Genomic DNA, 20152 nt, shown 5'->3' with positions numbered 1-20152 from the left:
TTTTTTTTCAGGCCAAGTCATATTCTTATTTTAACCTCCACTGTATTTGTTTTAATAGCGTTAGCGTTTTAACACTTTGGATGCCACGCCCGAGATATCTCGGGTTTACGCCCCGACCGTTGAATGCCCATCACGAGATTTCTCATTTTTTTTTTTTTTTTATTAGCGATCTGAAATCATATTGCATCAAGCGAGCCTACCGTTGGAGATCCAGGCACCGCCGGCGCTCAGATGTGAAAAAAGCGCCCCCTATCATCTCCCAGATGGTAAATCACCCTTTTGGATTGGACTCTGAATGGGAGAACGGATTTCTGACTCCACATTTTACTTCTCACTGATGTAACCGGGGTCTACCAGAGTTCATTCTGGAACCTTGGTGCCACAGCGAATATGTGTTATACTGTACACACGCTGGATCAATTCAATTATCGATTTTTTCGAATGGTGATCAGGAATTGGAATATACTATTTGGATACCATCTGATGTCAGGTAAGGAATCTATGTTATCAGTCTTAGGATAATCAGACTCGTTTTCACGGAGATATAAGCGTTTCCACTATATGTGATATTGCTGTTTCACTGTAAAAGCCATCAGGAAATAAGAGCAGCGATTATCAGCGCGCGGCACGAGCGTGCGTGCGCACACATATACTATCGATCATCTAGCGTTTATTTGAAAACGATTCATAAATAGGCCGACAAATGACAACGTTCTGGAATATTCCAGTAAAAGACGATTATCATCATAGGGTTGTTTTTTCCGCGAAAACGAGTGATTTAAGCGATAAAAAAACAATCTGCCTCGACAATGTTGACTGGAAAATGAGTCTTTGATAAGCGACAGGCAGATTAGACACATAGCCATAATTTAAAACATAGATTAGGCAATATTAAGTTAACATTGGAGTGGGTTTGGGCATCAAGGGGGTAAAAGGAAAACATGGCGTGGCATCCAAAGTGTTAAGGGAGCCTACTTGTTTCGGTTTCGTCGATAATCCAATGTACAGTTACCCCCACCCCACCCCGCCTACCCAACCCCCACCCCACCAACCACCTCCAATGTCCAGTTCCCCCCCCCCAACCTACCCAACCTCCTCCAATGTAGTTTCTTCATCAAATGTATATACTCTCTTTTTTAGACTCTTATTGTATCACAAACAATACTGTATTTGTAAATCTGGTATGTCATAAATGTATAGATGTAGCAGTACTGTCTATCTGTATGTCATGTATGTCATATGTTATGATGAATTGAAAATTCATGTAAACCAAACGAAAGTCTTTCTCTGGTCTGCATCCCCTTAACAATTGTGTGTATTGAGCTGTACTGTATTGTACCCATTCTGCAATCTGTTAATAACAATCAATCAATATTTAACAGATTGCAGAATGGGTACAATACAGTACGGCTCAATACACACAATTGTTAAGAGGATGCAGACCAGAGAAAGACTTTCATCTTGTTTACATCAGGGTCCCCCCATTTTCAATTCATAGTGACATTTATGACATACACAACATTTATGGCATAGGGACATACATGACATACTACAGGTATATAGTAATGTTACATTTGTGACATATACGATATGCAAATAATACACTACGGTTACCCAGAGATCCTAACAGAAAATATATACATATGATGGGGAGGAGACTGTACATTAGGAGGGGGTGGGTGGGTGGGAGAGAAATATACATACGGTGGGGAGAGAATATATACATACGGTGGGGAGGAGACTGTGTACAGATACACCTGTGTGATGTTGCTACGGAGTTAAGCTAATAAAGGATACTCACAACCACAGCAGAGGACTCACGTATTTGTACTGTGAAGTAACACGACAATGACAAATGTGTTGTTTATGTTTTTCTTTTTGACATACTTTGATACATACTTTCTTTTTGACTACGGCACACGGAACAAGTTAACAACTCACCACTACAGCACCGCTATCTTCAAACTTCCATTCCTCTCGAAACGTTCTTTTGTTGGGTGGCCCCACTCATCCTTTTCATCTGAGAACACCGCGGTGGGTTTTCTTTTTAGCGGCCGGCTTCTCCTTCCATTAACGTTATTATGCTAACGTTAGCTAATCGGTATAGCAGGCGTGCGTAACGTTAGTGCAATTACATTTTCATATAACAGGCTGACAGACTCCGGTAGAGCCATCGCGCCTCCGCTAACCCTTCGATAAGCTTTGTGGTCCGGGCATAAATGTGTCCATAAATCCATTTATTTAGATCCAACAGTCTGAATGTATCTTGCGATTATTATACATTTCCGACGACAAACTATTAGCGTAATCCTGTCTCTCGAGTCGCTGCGTGCGTCCTGCCATTATTGCTCACCATGACTCTGCTTGGCGCAGCCCCGGTAGGAAAGAAATTCCCTTTTTCATGATATTTGACGCCTCTGATTGGCTCAATTTAGTTTCAATCTGTATGCATCTACAAATCATATTATTCCAGGTAGCCAATTGACGGGAAATCCGTCAGACTCCGAATCAAATGGACGGAACTCCAAATCAAATTGACGGAAATCCGTCCCAAGACGGAACGCTTTAATGCCTGTGTTCTATAAAGTGTTAACACTTTAATCGCCGGGGTTAAATTCATAATTTACCATCCCTCGCCAGCCCTATTTAACATGGAGAAGTTCCCCTTCTTTGCAGGGCTATAACTTTTTAAATTCTATTGCTAAATTGCCATTATTATGGCCCATTCAATGTCCTATATGTATTGTTCAGGGTGTAGCAACGTTAAACGTTTTCATTCACATATTCATACTAAAATATGGTCTAAAGTATAAGTATGTTTTTATCGTTTTCTGCAGCTTTCTTCAGAACGTGATTTATAGCCCTAAATGCATTATATTGATGATCAAATACAGTTTGGTAGGAATCTGTGCGAGATAAAAAATTTCAACTGGATGTGCTTCTAGAAGTTTCTACGTATCATCTGATGATGACCGGATGGGCGGGGGATCGCTTATAATTCCGTGGGCAGCGTTAGATGATTCATCCAGAGTGGGTCATATGTTCATCAGAGCAGTTAGTAAAGAACACGTTAGAATATAACGCTGAATCTTACCGTGGCTTCCTCGCGCCGCTGGCAGATGAGCGTGGAACAGAATTTTTTCTATTATGGGATGTAGAAATGCCCGATCCATTTCCAGGTTGTATAATAGTATATACGTCCAAATCATGTTGTTTTTTCGAGTTATTTGCACCGATCGATGTTCACTGTATCAAGACGGAGTCTCTCTAACGATAGCGAGTGGCCGGACCACATATGGATGAGCACTACCGGTTCAAAGGTTAATTTCCGGTTGGCAATCTGCCGATCGGCCACCAGATGGCGCTCTTGAACCGCTAGAGAGTTGAGAGGAGATCAGCAGTGTGTCTCAGGGCTCCGGAAAGGAAATATGATTTCGATGACAGATTTTTGAAATATTGACATCAAAGACGAGTTACGGCGTCTTCGGCAGAATGAGCATGGCTAGGAAAGACGAGTTCCGGCGTTTTCTGCGATTAAAGTGTTAAGAGCGAAGTGTTAAGAGTGACAAAGAAAAGGGAAACTCAAAAGCCTGTTTGTGTACCTGGTCAAAGAGGCTGTGGATGTGTGAGAGGAAGTCTGTGACTGGCAGGCTGAGGTACAGAGCGAAGTCCTCCAGGCCGAGCCGGTCTCCCCACAGCTTCCTGGCTCTGCTGGCCTGCTGTTGCAGCACCACGTCTGTGGTCCCCGCTCTCAGCCTGCACAAACGGAGCACTGCACGATTCAATTCAATTCAATTTATCGTCGTCATACACAGCAGAGCCACGTACAATGGAATGTGCAGTGTTCTCAAGGGCAGTACAATAGTGCAATATAAAAACCACAGGATCAAGCCATTTAATAGTAGCTAAAACAATGTAAACAATTTGTCCAACCACTAAGGTTTTAGTGCACAGCAGCTTTAAAAAGACAGTTCCATTCCATTCCAATTCATTCATTGAATCATGATTATTCCAGTCCATATTTTATATAATCATTATAATTTTTTTGATCAAATATTTGTATTTCTTACACACAATACAGTAACAATATAGTAACAATAACCTCACAATACTAATAACAACAATGACATTAGCAATAACAAAAATAATAAACACAGAACAAAAAAAATCTACTTATACTATTACAGACACCACAATTGACACCACAAAAGATGTTGCCGGCCTGTCCAACCCCAATCACCCGTGCAGTAGAGATTTCCATATAAATTATATCCAACAGTGTCAGAGACCAATTAATCATTGTGAGCCTCTCAGGTTCTTTCCACCTCATGGTTATCAGCTTCTTGGCTGCAGTAACGCCCACCAGAATGAGTATTTTCTGTTGCCGGTAGCAGTGATATATCATTTAGGAGCAGTGGGATTGTCAAGTTACATTATGTTTGAAAGTTTAGCTGTCAAGGATTTCCAAAAACATGCCACTGGTGGCCGGTGGGCAATCCCAAAACGTGTGCATATAAGTGCCAGTGGTCCCCAGAGCGCACAAAGTGCACCAGGAGTCGGCCACCAGTCCCATAGCTTACAGCTTCCTAGGTGTGAGATACAACCTATGGATATAATTTAAATGTATTTGCTGGTGATTAGGGTTGCGGGAGGCTTATGTAACATTAGTCCAAATATCATCCCAGTCAAACTCAGGATCTAATTCTGGGATGTCCCCTCGCCAGACTGTATCCAATAATACGGTTTTATTAAGGCTGTCAAAGTTAACGCGTTAACGCACAATTCCTTTAATGCCACTATTTATTTTAAGTCACGATTAACGTTTTAGAAAAGAAAAGAAATTTCTTTATTTTTTATTTTATACTAGAATTCACTCAGGTGCAGTGTTGGGACTAACGCGTTACAAAGTAACGCGTTACAGAAACGAAGTTACTTTTTGCCGCAACTAGTACTCTAACGCATTACTTTTGAAATTCAGTAACGCTACTTACGTTACTGAATGGTTCGTCACTGCGTTATTTGCGTTATATACGGCGTAGATTGATAGCGAGCGGTAGTGATTATTATTATTATCCTCATCCCCACCCGCGTAGAATGATACGAGGCGAGTCTGGCCACTGGCCAATTAGAAGTGCGCAAGAAATGCGGCTACGGAAAGAAATAGACCCTCTCTATTGTAAACAAAACAAACGCTCGCTATGAATCTACATAAAAAGAACGCAGTAACAAACTAACAAACCATTTAGCAACTACTTGGAGAGATAATTAATATACAACATGGAAACGAGATAAAGAACATGTTTGAGGCGCTGCTGGAGTCAACTGGACTAACGTAACGTTACTACATCTCAACCACCGCAGACTTTGGTGAGTCAGTGCAATGTGTTCACTGAAACTCAAGTTGATCAACGGATTTTGACTGTACGAAATCTGCCAGGGAATCTCATAATACTAATCAAACAATATAAATATAGTCCTTTCATGCACAATTGATATCCTAACTATTCTAACGTTGCAATGCTTTGATTGATATCTTAAACAACGTTGCAACTTGCAAGATGGTGAATGAATGAAAACTTTATTTAACAGATTGCAGAATGGGTACAATACAGTACGGCTCAATACATACAATTGTTAAGGGGATGCAGACCTGAGAAAGACGTTTGTCTTGTTTCCATCAGGGTCCCCCATTTTCAATTCATATAGACATTTATGACATACACAACATACATGACATTTATGGCATAGGGACATATAGGTATTTAGTACTGATACATTTGTGACATAAACGGTATTCAAATATACAGTACTGTTACCCCTAGCTTTGGGTAGGGCGTTCCACATTGTTGTGGCATAATTGCGAAACGTTATTCCCTTGTTTGAGCCGAATCTGGGTTTGTTGAGCTTCCTCTGGTGTAGTGGTTGTGGTATTCACTGACCTTTGGGAAGTATTTTGACATGTACATGGGTACCCCGGTCGTATAGTGTATCTTGTAGACCAGGCCCATTGCAAGTTGCTGTACTCTGTCGTCTACTCTAAGCCATCCTAGGTTGTCAAAGTGGGCAGGGGTGAGGTGGGTTTTAGGAGTAAGGTCAAGTAGTAGTCTGACCAGTTTGTTTTGTGATGTTTGTAATTTTGTTTTAAGCGCCTTTGAGGTGCTTTGGTACCATGAGGTGCAAGCATAGTCGTAGTACCCTTGAATTATAATGGTTATAATGAAACGCTCCGGCGACATCAAGGCTGTTCCTTCAACCGGCGCACTTCTTATTATATGACTCGGGACAACATTTGTTTGTGTCAGATTTGTGTTTGTATCTAGACCACATTGCTTAGCAGAGTTCGGTGATGTGAATGGAAACTGTCAAGTTGATCAACCGATTTTGAGTACTATAGGGCATGGGACTCGGGAGCAATCTTTTTTTTTTATCTTTTTTTTTTAAATAACTAAATAGTTACTTTTCACAGTAACTCATTACTTTTGGGTGTAAGTAACTAGTACAGTAACGAAGTTACTTTGAAATGAAGTAACTAGTAAAGTAACTGAGTTACTATTTTTCAGTAACTAGCACAACACTGCTCAGGTGTATTTTTTTTTTTTTACTTTCTTTTATTTTGTGTCATAATGAACATCACATTGCATTGATCATACAGTATATATTTGATTCATATAGTCAATGACATTTGTTACTCAGGCTCTTCCATCTTATTCAATTTGTTTTCAAAGTATTCAGCCTAATCAAAATAAGCAGTATAATCCGAGTACGCCTCATAAACAACCCAGGGAGGGGGGAATTATTACATTTTCTTCTTTTTTTAAGGACATACAGTAGGATAAGAAACGAAAAAAATTCATAGAAAAATAAATTTAACAAAAGGAAAAGAAATTATTTAACAAAACAAAAACAAAAAGAGGGAGGGAGGAGGGTCAGGAGGGTCAGACTCATGCTAGTGTGTATCCAGGTACAAGGTTACAAGTGACCATCTCTGCATAAACATATCTTTTTTCAGTTGCAATTGTGCAGTCATTTCTCCATTGTATACATCTGTCTCAATCTCTGGGTCCATTGTTTGATTGTCGGTGGTTGATTTTGTAACCATGCCATAGTTATCATTTTCCTTGCTATTAACAGTATCACTCTCAAGATGTATAACGTATCTCCATAGTATGTGCCTTTCGGTATACATCCCAAGATATAGTACGATGGATTCAGAGGTAAGTCAAGATCTAGAATGGTTTTAATCTCATTTTTGATATTCACCCAAAATGTCTGCACCCTTGGACAGTCCCAGAAAATATGTGTATGATCTCCGATCATTCCACATCCTCTCCAACATAGTGGTGAGGACCCACCAGCAAATCCGGAGAGAACTTGAGGAGTCCTAAAGTACCTGACCTTGACCTTCCAGTCAAACTCCTTCCACATTGGGCTATTTGTGATTTTATGATTGCTTGAATGGCTGTCCTCCCATTCTTCATTTTCTATGATCACATTAGCTTCCAACTCCCATTTTTTTTTAATATAGGCGGTGTCTCCTGGATCATCTAGTTGTAACATGTTGTAAATATTGGATATCTGCTTTCTTTCCATCAAGTTTTTTTCTATTGTGTTAATAAAGTACCGCTCCACGTTTGTTGGCGGTCTCTTAATTGCTTCCCATTCACTGTGAGTCATTACATAGTGTCTTATTTGAAAGTATCTAAACATGTCTTTCGAAGGTAGATCAAAACATTGCTGTAGCTGTGCAAACGATTTAAAACAGTCTCCTTCCATTAATTGATTGATAGTAACCAGGCCCAAATCCGCCCACTTTTTAAAACCCCCATCCTCCATAGCTGGCCGGAACTCTGTATTGTCTGCTATTGGCATGGCCCTAGATATTGATTGTGGACCTCCCCCCTTTTTCCTTACACTTTCCCACACCTTTAATGTATTTGTAAAAAAAAATTCCAGTATGCTTTCCCCAGGAATATTATGGATCTAAGAAGAGTCTTTGGAATTGAGTTTTGCTCAATCTGTACCCATCCGGAATCTAGGTCCTTTTGTATCAAATGCACAAGTATGCGTAATTGAGCTGCCCAGTAGTAGTTTCTTAGGTTTGGCAGACCAAGACCACCCTTGCTCTTTGGCAAACAGTGTTTTGAGCCTTACTCTAGGTATTTTCCTCTGCCAGATAAATTTGGATAGGAGTTTATCTAACCTTTTAAAGGTAGTGGCAGGTATTGGTATAGGTAGAGACTGGAAGAGGAAAATAAGTCTAGGTAGCACATTCATTCGAATTGATTCTATTCTTCCCACTAGGGAGAGAGGTAAAATGTCCCATCTGGCCATATCTGATTTGTACAATCAACTTTTCGTAGTTTGCTTGATATAACTGATTGCTGTTGGGAGTCAGAATAATTCCTAAATACCTGAATCCGTCTCTAGCCCAATGGAAGGGTGCTATACTATTCAGATGTGTTGGCCATGTTCCCACTATCATCATGGCTTCTGATTTGGTCTCATTTATCTTATAACCCGACAGTTCGCCGTAATTTCTTAAATCCATCATTATGTTTGGAATTGATTCTAAGGGATTTTTGATATAAAGTAAAATGTCATCAGCAAATAACGAGATCTTTAAATATATCAAATCTACTTTAGTTTATATGTGGTTCTGAGGCCAGAGACTGAGCCATAGACGGATCACACTTAGCCTGTGTTATCAGGCAAAGGTTAACCCTATACGTTCGTGGTTAGCTTCTCTGCACTTAGTGCAATATGCTCCCTGAGAGAGACAGCTACACCTCTCTAGAACATCGGGAGGAGATTTCAATTGTGATTTATGTAAGACAGCTTACTGGAAAATTGGAAGCCCTAGGTTTCCCCTTACAAGTGAATAGGGGACCATTTTGTTTTGTTTTTTATGTTGTATACTCTTTGACAAATGCCTCAAGCTCATATACTATGGAAGATAGATCTATGTTGTACATAAGAATTACAATGACATTATGACAAGCCTTAAATGTATTAGTTACAATATAAATGGTCTTAACAACCCAATAAAGAGGAAAACACTTTTTGGACAACTAAAGAAAATGCAGTGTTCTATAGCTTTCATTCAAGAAACTCACTTATCAATAAACGAACACCAGAAATTAAAGAGAGAATGGGTGGGCCAGGTGTATAGTGCGTCCTGTCAAACAGGGAAAAAGAGAGGAGTGGCTATTCTATTTAACAAATCAGTATACTTCACCAAAGAAAAAGAAATTGCAGATGACCAGGGCAGATGTTATGGTCCAGGGGTCAATAGGAGGATCAATCATAACCGTTCTAAATATATATGCACCAAATGAAGACTGCCCCAATTTCTTTAAAGGTATAGCCTCACTTTTGGCTGGTAACGCCAAAGGAATTATCCTTATGGCCGGTGATTTCAACTGATTTCAATCCAAAAGTAGACAAACTGCCTGTAGATTGTGGACCCATTTCTAAAAAATCTAGATCACTGAATGCAATGATAAAAGAATTTGGACTTATAGATAGATGCATGGCGTTTCCACCATCCTAGGCAGAAAGACTTTACCTTTAGGTCTGGGGTCCATGGTAGCTACTCTCGGATAGATTACTTCTGTATTTCCAAGCAAGATATTGACAAGGTTGAATCATGTATCATTGAACCAGCAACCATCTCAGATCATGGACCTCTAACTCTTCAACTTAACCTCAGTACCAATAAGATCTTTAAATATTGGAGGCTCAATGTATCCATGCTGTCTGACTCTCACACACGGAAGAGGATAAGTGAAGAACTGAATAGTTACTTTGATCTCAACAATAAGGGGGATGTCTCACCATCAATTTTATGGGACGCGGCAAAGGCTGTAATGAGAGGTAAAATTATCTCAATTTCAAGTGCACTAAAGAAACAGCGAAATGAAAAACAGCAGAACCTAGAAAATGAGGTAAAAATACTAGAAAGGAAACATAAACTGAACAGAGATGAGAAAGACTTAAAAGTGCTGCTCTCGCCCGCTTCTTTGTGTACGCCACCTGTCCCTTGTCAGTTCTCTTTGTAGTTTCTCTCTGTCGTCGATTTGGACATGAATTCCCAGTTCTTTCAGTGTGGGAATTGCATCCACCAGGGAGTCAAACACCTTCGTTCCCGATTCTGTTGTCATCCTGAGTCGTGCCGGGTATGGGCAATTAGCGCGTATCCCTTTTTCCTTCAGCTGTTTGATGACGTGACGCACCTGTCCCCTCTTCTTTTGCAGGTCTGGGGAGTAATCGTGATCAAAATAGATCCTTTTCCCTTGAAATGTGATGGTTTGTCCCCAATGCGAGCTGTAATACCTGTACTTTGATATTGAAATCTAGAAAGCGCACAATGATAGAGCGCGGGGGGGCGCTAGAATCTCTCGGTTTGGCCATCAGTGATCTGTGCGCTCTTTCTATCTTGATCTCAGACTCAAGTTCAGGTGTTATTTTCAGGGATGTTGTCAATAGCTGCTTCACAAACTCTTTAGTATCCTTGTCCTCGCTACCTTCGGGGACTTGGTAGATCCGGATATTGTTGCGTCTGAGTCTGTTTTGCAAATCTTCGCATGTTGCCGACATTTCTGCATCTCTTCTTACAAGGTATTTGAGCGCCCTCTGGTGTCTCATTCCTCTATCGTCCAGTTTAGTGATTTCTGATTCAATGTCCGTAATTCTACCTTCTGTTTTGTCAATCCATTCAGTTACTTGCGACATAGATGTTTCAAGTTTGCTCACTGAAGACTGAGTGGCATTATGTGCTTCTTTATTCTCTCTCCTTAGATCTTTTAATTCTTTTAGAATCGCGGATTCCTCTCTCTCTGTTTCCTCGTCGGAGTCGGAAGAGCTAGTTTGACAAGTCTGTTCAGGCGTGACATCTTTTCTTTTCTTCAGGCTCATCTTTAGACTTCTTACCGTCACACTCGTTAAATGTTGCTGACAATATCTGTTTGTTGGGTCATTTATCTCTGGGGTTTTGAGGAGCAAGAGACTCAAGCTGCTACCTCGTACATCACACAACCGGAAGTCTCTCACACAACCGGAAGTCTCAGGTGTATTATTGATACTATGTTTGTTTCTGACTCAAAGTGTGTGTGAGAGAGAGAGAGAGAGAGAGAGAGAGAGAGAGAGAGAGAGAGAGAGAGAGAGAGAGAGAGAGAGAGAGAGAGAGAGAGAGAGAGAGAGAGATATGAGGAAGGGGCAAGAGAGAAAGAGAGCTGGGAGAGTGTGTGTGTGAGAGAGAGAGAGAGAGAGAGAGAGAGAGAGAGAGAGAGAGAGAGAGAGAGAGAGAGAGAGGGAGGGCGGGGGGTGTGAGTCCTTTATTCATTGTTTTAAATTATTATTTTCTTTTAAGTTATTTTGTGCATCACTCTGTTTTGAATTTGATGCAAATTTGCAATGCATGAGGGGCATCCTATTGTGTTAAGTGGCTGCATAAAGCAAGCATTTGTTGACTCTCATGTTGAAAAACGTAAAACTTGAAAAAGATCCGTTTAAGGTAGATTTAGAACAGATAAGAAATATGCAATTAATTTGCGATTAATCGCGAGTTAACTATGGACAATCATGCGATTAATCAGATTAAATATTTGAATGGAGTGACAGCCTTAGTTTTTACATGTGATATTATCATTATTAAAGTGACAGTGCATGATCCAGTCCGCTCCTTTATCAGTCCATTACAGTGCGTTAGGTAAGTGCTTTCAGGCACAATTATAAAGTGCTAGTGTATGAGTGGGTTTATCATTGTTTAGACTACAAATCCCAGCCAACCACAGATTCTAATCACACACTATCACAAATCATTTTAGCCACATGCTTGTCCAAGCCATGGCACCTTAACTAGGGTTAAGGTAATCCGTCTTTATCCTACAAAGCTATGCAACAATGTTTAAAAAGGGATGAACTTTTTAAACAAAACTACCGTAACAAAAAGTACCATTCAGAGTACACAGTTGACTGGTGACCCCTGCTCGTGTTTCTACCCTTCTCCCACTAGGTGTCACTGTTGCTACAGCTGCAGCCCCCCTGTATCATTATCCAAACGTCTAGTTGCAGTTGTCCGGACTCCACCCAACCTCCACTCTGTCCAACCAGTCAGCCCAGTCCTCCACCACTTACCCCAGTCGACGCACCAGCCGGTTGAACTCCAGCAGGCTGCTGTTGCCAGGGATACGCAGCAGGCCCTGTGATAGGCTCAGCTGGCAGTCATCAAAGGACAGGTCTGTGAGTGGCACCTGCAGTGCCCTATTGGAACGCAGGAGAAAAGTTTGAAAGATGCCCCCTCTCACCTGTGGGAGGTTATTGAGGTCGGTGTGCCAACGCAGGTAATGGTTGAGGTACCACAAACAATCATCCCTGTAAACACACATACTTTTGAAAACAAGACTAGGCTAGTTCAAGTTGAGCTGAAATGAAAAAGGTCTTTTTAAATATTTTAGATCACTTCCCCGGTCATATTGTGCACCTATTTAACAATATAAAACAAAAAAGATATATTAACGTTTTTCATATTCTTACATCAAAATCCAATCATGTTTTCAAACAAAATATGACGTATGCTTATGTAGGCTTGCACAAACCAATTTCAACCAATAATATCATGTGTTGACACCCATGCTAACTCCTAAAGTTATGTCACTCCTGCCTGTTTCACTTGTAAATACGTCACGATACGCAAGTCAGACGCTTGTTTCAACAACAGGGAGTCTGCTGGTCAGTGACAGCCTCCAGGTCCGGCCAATAAATGTAACCTTTATTTATCAGGGGAGTATGTGCCGATTTCAGCAACTCCGTTTGGAGGTTAAGTGCCTTGCCCAAGGGCACCTCGACGGCAAAACGTGCAACATTCATCCACTTCCCCAGCCTGAACTGGTTGGGGACTATTTGCACCAGTGACCGTCTGATTCTCTAACCTAAGCCACGCCCCCCCCCCCTCCCCACTCACTTGGCCATGAGCCGTCTGACGTTGCCGGCGAACAGAGCAGGGTCCGTCTTCTCCGCCTCTGAAGGAGTGTAAACAGGCAGGTACTGAGGAGAGAAGGAAGAGAGATATCATCCCTCCATCCTGGATGATAGACTGAAGGGGTTTTGAGAACCCCCCTGCCCAGTCCATGATTTGTTTTAGTTTTTTTTATTCAAATGTATTGTCATTATACAGCACAAGTACAGTACAACGAAAAGACAATTGGCATCAGGGGTGGGGCTAGGGGGTGGCTACTTGGGCTCAAGCCCTGAATGTTTTCTGAAAAGCCCCGAATCTATTTTCCAAAAAAAAATATTATAATTCTTTTTATTTTTTGACAATTAATCATTGTTACATGAAAATATGTTTGCACCAGATTTAGCAGAAGCTAATTTCCATCTGTAGTCTATCCAGCTGCTAACTGTATTTGAGTGAGTTAAGTCTTGGTGTTATGGTAGACTCAGACCTAAGCTTAAAATCACAATCAACAAGTTGACAAAAACATAATTCTTCCACCTTAGAAACATAGCTAAAGTACGGCCATTTATAAATCAAAAAGACACTGAAAACCAGATCCATGCCTTTATCTCAAGCCGACTCCACTACTGTAATGCACTCCTTACCGGCCTCCCAAAAAAATATGATGATAACTATTTTATTGCAATGCACTATTGCATTATTTTATTCTATTTTACTAACTATTTTATTGCACTGCACTATTTTACTTTGTATCAGTGATAATCAAACCAAAGCAAAGATGCATATTAACACTTTCAGCGCCAGATGGCGCTGTTTACTGTTACTGTTGAAAGGCCAGCGCCTTTTAACATGGGGATACGTGGCTGTGTTTGCAGGCCAAGCTATATTATATATTATAGCTATGGATCTAATAATATAGTCGATTGCCATTGAGTTTCTTCCGGTCAAGATGCAAAAAACAGATCATTTTTCCATCCATACATTTCCGTTTTATACCGTCGTGAATATGAGTGTCGTTTCAGGGTGGTCTGGTGTCATTTCCAAAATGACAGCCACAAAGCCACATCGTTTTTTTGATTTGATTTGATTTGAAGTCTTTATTTCGAACATGCAATGAATACAACAAACAATAACAAAAAAAGAAAAACAACTCAATCTGCATGTTCGAAAAGGAGTAGGAAGAAGTATACACTTATTTAATCCTACCCCTTTTCCACTACTCAAATGAGTGTACTATTTTAAACATAAAAAAGAAAAGAATATATATATATATATGCAAAACAAAAAACAAAAACTATATATGTATAAAATAAAATAAAATAGAAAACAAAATAAAAATGTAAACACCCGTGAATATCAAGTCCCTTCCTCATCCCTGTACCTTGTGAACATAATTTCCTTATACATCAGTTTGAATTGTCTCATGTTTGGACATTGCTTTAGCACCACATTTAGACTGTTCCACAGTTTCACTCCACATATTGAGATGCAGTGTTTTCTCATGGTAGTGCGTACGTTTAGCACCTTTAAATTGTGTTCTCCCCTCAGATTATAACCCCCCTCCCTATCAAAGAACAATTCTTGAATGTTTCTTGGAAGTGCATGACTTTTTGCTTTATACATTAATTGTGCCGTTTTAAATTCCACAAGATCATTTAACTTCAATGTCTTTGACTCCAGAAACAATGTTAGTGTGATCACGATAACCTGCAATGTGAACTATCCTTATGGCCCTTTTTTGGAGTATAAAAAGTGGTTGTAGTGTAGACTTATAATTAATTCCCCAGACTTCAGCACAGTAATTTAAATATGGTAAAACTAGTGAACAGTAGAGAATGTAGAGTGATTTTCTATCCAGGATGTGCTTTACTTTACTCATGACTGAAATGCTTCGTGAGAGTTTAGATTGGACATGTTTTATGTGAGGTTTCCAACAGATTTTATGGTCTATTATTACACCTAGGAATTTATTTTCATAAACTCTTTCAATAATCACATCATTTATTTTAACTTGTACCTGAGTATCCAATCTACAGTTTCCAAACAACATAATTTTAGTTTTGCTCAAGTTCAATGATAATTTGTTTCTATCAAACCATTCCTTCAATTTCTTCATTTCAGATGTGATGACCTCTAAAAGCTGCTGGACATTCTCACCAGAAAAAAAAGATTAGTGTCATCCGCAAATAAAATACATTTAAATATATCGGATACTTTACATATCTCGTATGGAGATGTTTCAAATGGAGTGCAATAGCCACCGCAAGGTATTGGACTTTTGAGATCTCAGACCCATCCCCAGTGATAACACAAGCTGCCGGCATGTCTTTATGAATGGAAATATCGAATAAAAGAAACAACGATGAAAACCCGACTATACTCTGGTTTTCGGGGGTCCTGGCGCTCAACGTTCGGCGAGTTAACCCTAGATCTTAGATCCTAATACGAAAAACGATGTGATTTAATGTTCTATGTCTTACCTTGACTTTGTCTATTTTACTGCTATCTATTTTATGCTTTATGTCTGCACTTTATGCATTGCTCTTGATCTGCCAATGTTGTGCTCATTTTATGCCTGTCTTTTTGTACTGCTGTGAAGCACTTTGAGCTGCAATTCTTGTATGAAAGGTGCTATACAAAGTGTATTATTATTATTATTATTATTATTATTATTATTATTATTATTATTATTATTATTATTATTATTATTATTATAAATTATTATAGTTTGCTTCATTAATTAAAGGTGTGAATTTAAGTGTTCTCTAGTGCCTTTTGTCCGCTTTAAGGTGGTGGTATAAATTAAAGGTTGTGGTGTCGAAGTAAAAAAAAATCTGGTTGGATTGGCATCCAACCAGAGTACAAATGTAACAGTGAAGCGCTATAGTAATGGGGGGGCGACAGTGGCTCAGAAGGTAGAGCAGTTAGGGCTGGGCGATTAATCGATTTAATCGGTTAATTCAAATTAATGATTTAAGACGATTTTTAAAAGAGTCACCTTTTATTTTACAAAAAGTGATGTTTGGTGATCCCAATAGGGAAATTCGTTCTTGTTTGATGATCAAGAGGCACCTTTTATTTGTTTTATGTGAAGTTTGGTGAAAAAGCAAGTTATTGCACTATTAATCCCAATAGGGACATTCATCTTTGTTTGATCAAGATTAACCTTTTATATATATATATATATTTAAAAAAAAGAATTATAATATATATATTTAAAAAAAAGAATTATAATATATATATATATGGACTTCAGGAGGTCGGGGGTCAAGGACTACAGCCCCCTCAGCATCGACGGGGCACCGGTTGAGAGAGTCAATAGCTTTAAGTACCTCGGAGCCTACATATCCGAGGACCTGACATGGACCACACACATTGACAGTGTTGTGAAGAAGGCACGACAACGCCTCTACTTCCTCAGGCGCCTAAGGAAGTTCCAAGTCAGTCAGAAGATCCTTAAGAACTTCTACTCATGTACAATAGAGAGCATCCTGACTGGCAACATCACCTCCTGGTTTGGGAATAGCACTGCACAAGACCGAAGCAGACTACAAAGAGTGACACGTTCAGCCGAACGCACAATTGGAGGGGGGCTCCCCACCCTCCTGAACATTTACAACAAGCGGTGCAGGGGCAAGGCTAAGAGAATCATTAAAGACTCCAGTCACCCGAACAACTGCCTCTTTGAACTGCTGCGGTCAGGCAAGCGATACCGGAGTCTCAAGGCGAGCACAGAAAGACTCAGAAGAAGCTTCTATCCCCAGGCCATCAGGCTGCTCAACGAACAATGAACACTACACAACAACAACCATCAAACGCACATAGCACACACATCCACACGCACACACTCACTTTAAACAAACACTGTAGCACCCACTCCCCACACTTTATAGCACACACTCACTTTAAACAAACACACTGTAGCACCCACTCCCCACACTTTATATTTATTGATGAAGGATTGCACTACAACTCGTACACCTTACTGTAAATTGTACCTAAATTGTACCTCATCCCATTTCTGCTTTGCACTATATAGTATTGTACATTAGTACACTGCATAGTATTGTATATTATATGGTAACTCAGTTATGTCTATTCTGCATCGAACATTGTACATATGTCTATACTGAACACTGTGACCTCATTTTCTACTTCTAATTTACATGCTATACTATGTTATTTGATACTATCTTGTCTAGCACAGTCTCTGGAGCGTAACAGTAAGAAGCATTTTGTATGAAAGTATTCTGTACTTCTGTATGACAACTATTAAAGAAACTTGAAAGAAACTTGAAACTATATATATATATATATATATATATATATATATATATATATATATATATATATATATATATATATATATATATATTATAATTCTTTTTTTTAAGTGAAGATTGGTGAAAGTTAGGTTTACACTTCAATCCCAATAGGGAGAAATTCATCTTGGTTTGATAATTTTTTTTTGTCAAATAAAAACAAAGGTTATTTGAATGATTTCCTTGGCGTTTATAGTTTTTAAGAGAAAAAAAATCAAATAAAATAAATCGGATGTGGTGTGAAATAATCTGAGATTTTATCTCCGGCTGAATCGCCCAGCCCTAAGAGCAGTTGTCTGGTGATCCGGAGGTTCCCGGTTCGATTCCCACTCCTCCCGGGCAGTGTGTCGAAGTGTCCTTGAGCAAGACACTTAACCCATAATTGCTCCTGATGTGCAAGTTGGCACCTTGCATGGTTGCCTCCGCCGTCGGTGTGTCAGTGTGAGTGAATGGGTCAAATGTGAGGAACAAATTGTAAAGCGCTTTGGATAAAGGCGCTATATAAATGCAGCCATTTACCATTTACCATTTATATACAATGTACAAGTGATTAAACTGGGTATAAAATATATAAATTAGAGTTAGTCATACAGAGGCCAGTGCGTAACTAGTAAGAGTAGGTAAGGGATATGTACAGATATGCAAAAGGATTATGTGCAGGTATGTACAGACAGATGTGGATAGACATACAGTAGATGGTCTGTTTGGTCTTAAGTCAATCAACACTTGGTTAGTGGATCATACCCCATGCCGAATGAGTTATTTCCTGAAGAAAATATAAGCACATCTCTGGTATGCACTGGATTAAAAGAGGTCCTTCTTCGCGACTGCATGTGGGAAACACAGGCTTACAGATTTGTTGATTAAATCAACAAGTCCTGTGACTATTTGACTGTGATTTAGTTTGGTTGAGGAACAGCCCCTGGAGGATACAACCAACTCCTCAACTCAAAAGAGGAAGATTAATGTTGATGTGGGCCAAGGACTGAAATGTGTCGATTTCTTGGTTGCATTAAATTATCATTTATCTATAAAAGTAATTTAGAACTGAACTTTGTAAAGAAACTCAAAGTGTGATGCACTGTTCTGTTGTCATTTAGAACTGAACTTTGTAAAGAAACTCAAAGTTTTAAGAGTGATGCACTGCTCTGTTGTTTATAAAGTGTTAACACTATGATCGCCGCGGACGAGTTTTCACGTCATTCCGAGCCATGCTCATTCTGCCGAAGACGCCGTAACTCGTCTTTGATGTCAATATTTCAAAAATCTGTCATCGAAATCATATTTCCTTTCCGGAGCCCTGAGACACACTGCTGATCTCCTCTCAACTCTCTAGCGGTTCAAGAGCGCCATCTGGTGGCCGATCGGCAGATCGCCAACTGGACATTAACCTTTGAACCGGTAGTGCTCATCCATATGTGGTCCGGGTACTCGCTATCGTTAGAGAGACTCCGTATTGACACAGTGAACATCGATCGGTGCAAATAACTCGAAAAAACAACATGATTTGGACGTATATACTATTATACAACCTGGAAATGGATCGGGCATTTCTCCATCCCATAATAGAAAACATTCTGTTCCACGCTCATCTGCCAGCGGCGCGAGGAAGCCACGGTAAGATTCAGCGTTATTTTCTAACGTCTTCTATACTAACTGATCTGATGAACATATGACCCACTCTGGATTAATCATCTAACGCTGCCCACGGAATTATAAACGATCCCCCGCCCATCCGGTCATCATCAGATGATGCGTAGAAACTCCTAGAACCACGTCCAGTTGAAACTTTTTATCTCGCACAGATTCCTACCAAACTGTATTTGATCATCAATATAATGCATTTAGGGCTATAAATCAAGTTCTGAAGAAAGCTGCAGAAAACGATAAAAACATACTTATACTTTAGACCATATTTTAGTATGAATATGTGAATGAAAAAGTTTAACGTTGCTACACCCTGAACAATACATATAGGACATTGAATGGGCCATAATAATGGCAATTTAGCAATAGAATTTAAAAAGTTATAGCCCTGCAAAGAAGGGGAACTTCTCCATAGACAAATAGAGCTGGCGAGGGATGGTAAATTATTAATTTAACCCATGGCAATTAAAGTGTTAAGAGCGATGCACTGCTCTGTTGTTTATAAAGTGTTAAGAGCGATGCACTGCTCTGTTGTTTATAAAGTGTTAAGAGCGATGCACTGCTCTGTTGTTTATAAAGTGTTAAGAGCGATGCACTGCTCTGTTGTTTATAAAGTGTTAAGAGCGATGCACTGCTCTGTTGTTTATAAAGTGTTAAGAGCGATGCACTGCTCTGTTGTTTATAAAGTGTTAAGAGCGATGCACTGCTCTGTTGTTTATAAAGTGTTAAGAGCGATGCACTGCTCTGTTGTTTATAAAGTGTTAAGAGCGATGCACTGCTCTGTTGTTTATAAAGTGTTAAGAGCGATGCACTGCTCTGTTGTTTATAAAGTGTTAAGAGCGATGCACTGCTCTGTTGTTTATAAAGTGTTAAGAGCGATGCACTGCTCTGTTGTTTCTAAAGTGTTAAGAGCGATGCACTGCTCTGTTGTTTCTAAAGTGTTAAGAGCGATGCACTGCTCTGTTGTTTCTAAAGTGTTAAGAGCGATGCACTGCTCTGTTGTTTATAAAGTGTTAAGAGCGATGCACTGCTCTGTTGTTTATAAAGTGTTAAGAGCGATGCACTGCTCTGTTGTTTATAAAGTGTTAAGAGCGATGCACTGCTCTGTTGTTTATAAAGTGTTAAGAGCGATGCACTGCTCTGTTGTTTATAAAGTGTTAAGAGCGATGCACTGCTCTGTTGTTTATAAAGTGTTAAGAGCGATGCACTGCTCTGTTGTTTATAA

At 39.6% G+C, this 20152-nt stretch overlaps 1 protein-coding gene across 2 annotated transcripts in view; it reads right to left on the bottom strand.

Moving 5' to 3' along the window:
• The window catches only part of lpcat1 (lysophosphatidylcholine acyltransferase 1), an 87102-nt gene that overhangs the window by 13202 nt on the left and 53748 nt on the right, over nt 1–20152 (bottom strand). For both annotated transcript variants that reach the window (XM_084312905.1, XM_084312906.1), the window contains 3 exons: nt 12962–13044; nt 12136–12261; nt 3603–3756 (listed from right to left, as the gene is read on the bottom strand). In XM_084312905.1, the coding sequence (XP_084169031.1) occupies nt 3603–3756; nt 12136–12261; nt 12962–13044 (363 nt within the window). The remainder of the gene's footprint in view (nt 1–3602; nt 3757–12135; nt 12262–12961; nt 13045–20152) is intronic.

The sequence above is a fragment of the Notolepis coatsorum genome (assembly GCF_963971535.1).
Source record: "Notolepis coatsorum genome assembly, chromosome: 4".
Taxonomy (NCBI): domain Eukaryota; kingdom Metazoa; phylum Chordata; class Actinopteri; order Aulopiformes; family Paralepididae; genus Notolepis; species Notolepis coatsorum.
The sequence above is the reverse complement of the archived record's forward strand: the minus strand, read 5'-3'. Positions and strand labels throughout refer to the sequence as shown.